This window comes from Egretta garzetta, unplaced genomic scaffold, assembly GCF_000687185.1.
Source record: "Egretta garzetta isolate BGI_Z169 unplaced genomic scaffold, ASM68718v1 scaffold455, whole genome shotgun sequence".
NCBI lineage: Eukaryota > Metazoa > Chordata > Aves > Pelecaniformes > Ardeidae > Egretta > Egretta garzetta.
This window is the reverse complement of record NW_009259597.1, coordinates 275,236-279,065: the sequence shown is the minus strand read 5'-3', so window position 1 is coordinate 279,065 and position 3,830 is coordinate 275,236. Positions and strand designations below refer to the sequence as shown.

Below are 3,830 nucleotides of genomic sequence, written 5' to 3'. Positions count from 1 at the left end.
CCAGAACTAAAAAAATTCACTGAGGAAAAAGTTGTTGATCTGATTAACTATTGTAAGACACTTTTGGCATAAATTTGTCTTTGAGATGCTGTTTACTTTATCAAGGTTTACATGTACAAATGCAACTACTTACTGTATCATACACATTTGAATATTGCATTTTTTCAGTAATAAACTTGGATATCTTTGAAAGAGACTTTGAGCCTTGTTATTCCAAATATTCAAGTTAATTTAAAAAAAAACCGTACACTTGAGAAGTGAGTGCTCATGTGCCTTCAAACCATAGTATTGCAAGGAAGTAATTTAAGCGTTAAACGTGGTTCAGACACTTATTTAACTTTTAAGACAAAAATACTCAACTTACTGTGGTTTCAAGGCACTTAGAGACTCACTTTTCAAATTTTCAATCGTTCACGGTCGTCTGCTTTCACTAGTGACTAACAATTCCTTAAATTTAAGGTCTTGTTTTGGAATTTGCATGTTCCTGGTTTCTTAATCTCGTTTTTTCAACCCAAGGGCACAGGCTAGCACTCCTCTGGAAGGATCAGTGGCTCAGGACGTAAAGCAAACGAGAAGATAAGATGATAACTGTAAACGACACTGACCTCAATATTTAATCAGAATGGTAACTTTTCAGAACGCCCGGTTTGCTAGCCTGCACCCTTAAATCTTGGTAGGAGACTGAATACTGAACTACTGATTAACGATTTTAGCCATCATACCTAAGTCCACATGTTGGACTTGGTAAAACCTTGTGGAATGCCTGGCTCCTTTACAAACGCAGAAAACACTAAGGCTCGATGGGCAGCTTTAGTTGAAACAAAACTAGTCCAGAAATATCAAGTTAAAGAGAAATTCTTCGGGATATTTCTTCAAAGATATTTTGAGAGAATGCAGTTCTAGTCAGCCTAACTCACTTGTTTTGACGTTAAGTGGACAATTTAAGATTCTCTTCTGTGGCAAAGGACTTGGAAAGTCTGTAGCAAATCCAGTGGAAAGGTGTTGCTAAACTTGTGAAAAAATACTGAAAAATGCAAACTATGCATCCTGCAGCATGCAGAGCATAAGAATACGGCAGTGAGTGAGCGTCTCAAGCAATATTCAGAGCAGACTTGGTTGTTTTCGTGGCTAGGTGTCTCTGAATTGGGTATCTTCCACCGAGCAGCAGAACGGATTTTTCATCCAACATCCAACTGTGTAGCTTTACACTGGTCCTGTGAGCCACTGTCACTCTGTAATTATCTTACATCTTTAGGCATGATAGTTAGGGTATTTTAATATAACCTAAGCGATAATGTGTGTGGTCATGAGATATAAAGGATACAAACGTATGATTCGCTGAGTTTCCATCTCTGCCTCAATACCCGTATCAAGTATGGAGGCGTGGCCAGAAGGCAAGCCCAGCAGACAACAGGCTGCTAGCCAGACTTGGCTTTAAGTGATTATAAACGGAGTGGGAAAGGCATTAACACAAATACTGACTTAACTCTGTTTGTTGACAAACTGTCCCGTACCAGCACGGCAGTGTCGTTTACAGGCTGCTGTTTCTGTTCTCTGATTGCATGTCCTGGGACCATTCCCGGAGGCAGGGCATGAACACAGGCAGGGCAGGTAACTTCAAGGACCAAGCTGACCTAGGTCTGCATCTTAAAGATGGTTCTGATAAAGCAAAAGCAGCAGCTGGGTTCTTTGGAGTAAGATGAGCTAAACATCGGCTGGGTCCGTAACTGAGTCATCCTGGATGCTTTCATTCAGTCAGTTTCATTCAGTTGTGAGTTTTGTTTAAAGACAAATACATTCATACAAAAAAACCCCCTGCCTCCAGAAGTGTAACAAGGTGAGAGCTGGTCTATTGAGTTTGATTTACATGAGGCAAATTTTAGAGGAAATGTGTTTACTGAAATAGAGCACTTAGTGGACTAGGTACCTTCTTCCGAGATAGATTACTGGACAGATTATTTTGCCTAATCATGTGCCTTTTTCCAAAATTCAGAACAGATTATCAATTAGGAGGCATCATCATCAAACGTTGTTTTATTTTCTTTATTGCATAAAGGTAGTAGGTGGATCTTTTCGAGCTGAAAGGATGTCTTTCCAGGACTGACACGGATCAAGAACTATCCTGAATTCAAAGTAAGATTTGTTACTCTCTCCTATAGCTTTTACAGTAAGACGTTATAAAGAAATCTTAGTTCCACAGAGGAAGCAAACGTGATTAACTCGGTCACTAGAAGACCAGTCTGGTCTATACAATGTTCCTGGGAGGAGGCTTTTTGCGATACATAAGAATAGGCAGAGACTGGCTCAGCCTGACCTCCCTCCTCTCCTGGGCTCCCTCTTTCGGAGGGCAGGTCTCAGTCTCACCGTAGTGAGAGACCTCAGGAATCTGTCCAAAGTCTTTATCTCAAGTTCACCTTTGCAGGTTTCCCTTCAATGACGAGTTACCGAGTACGCGATAGAGGTGCGTGGCGGCTGCTTCCCAGCAGGAGCTTCCACGACAAGATGCGTGAAACATTTTTCTGAAATAGCCGTGCTTCCAACACCCCCCTTGTCCAGTGATTTCCCAGGTCTGTCATGAAATTCATAAATAAAAATCTGGCATTTGTTGCTATGGAGAGCAATTGTTCCCTCTTGGTCACCTACAGGCTGGTAAATGCGATAAAAAGAGCTCTTCATTTCTGAAGCTGGAGAAATAAAGTTTGATTAAATGTCGCTCATCCCTCAGCTTCTAGAGGCGAGATTCTCTGCTCACATTAGTGTAGGAATTTTCCTCGGGATTGTAACCAGGGAACTGGCGTTTGTTTTCTTTGTTGATACTATTCTCAAAGGTGTAATCTGTTCCAGTTTTATTTGCAGTAACTTTAGGCAGATTTTTTTCAAAGTCCACCTGAAAAAAGAAAGAAAACACCCTAGTCGTTTGAAGCCTGTATTCACTGCTTTTTTTCCCTTTGCTTAAAGGGTATCTTGTTGCATTTTGAAATTTTGACATCCTGTCTTACATAAATCTGAGCAGTTGCTTCACCACCTGAAGTGCCTCTCAGACCCACAAAGAGGCAGTTTAGTGTGTGCCCCCTCCACATGCAACCACTGTTTTTTTTTCTCATTCCCCCATGGAAAGTCTTTGGCAAAAGCAACAAAAACAACTTCTCAAACTCCTCTGTTCATGTAAAAGTCCTAAAATGTGCCCTCGGTGCATTCCAAATCACTTTCAATTTAGTTTTTCGTTTGGATATTTATCTACATTTTAGTGGATTGGTTTTTTGTCTGGCCTATGCTTGCCTCAGTGGTTTCACACTGCAACTACTTGATTAATGTTGTTGTTCTACTTTTTAAGCAAATATAACAAGATAAATGCATATGTGATTTTTTTTTTTTACTGGTTTTATTGAGATGATTTTTTTTTTCTCCAGAAAATTCTAGATGAAGTCTGTGGTGAGCACCAAGTGAAACAGCTGAAGCAAATCTAGAGCCACAGCTGCTCTCCAAATCAGACCATTAACTTTAATGTCAAATTGAATGCAAGCTGGGTGGGAGGATAGCTTCTGTGTTACTGCCAAATTCTGTGAGCCTTGCAGCTGGAAGATTTAAGGGTACCTGTGGAATACTCTAAAGGAGCTGAAAACATACATACTGCTTTATGTCCCTTTTATAAACCTAGCAGATTCTGCTACGATGGAGCAATGTTGTTCCTCTGCAAACTGTTACAACAGTGTGAGAAAATGAGATGCTCGTTCTTTGTGGCTTGTTAACGAGCTACGAAGCCCTGAGACACCTGGAGAAAAAAGGGTCCTGTTGCTGGGGAGGAGGAGCAGCAGCTGCCCAGGTGCTGG

General features: G+C 40.8%; 1 protein-coding gene across 1 annotated transcript in view; it reads right to left on the bottom strand.

The window, feature by feature from the left end:
* Window positions 1–2,728: 2,728 nt before the first annotated feature.
* The window catches only part of SLC5A12 (solute carrier family 5 member 12), a 19,582-nt gene continuing 18,480 nt past the window's right edge, over window positions 2,729–3,830 (bottom strand). The window contains exon 15 of the mRNA XM_009638175.1: window positions 2,729–2,887. Within this exon, the coding sequence (XP_009636470.1) occupies window positions 2,729–2,887 (159 nt within the window). The remainder of the gene's footprint in view (window positions 2,888–3,830) is intronic.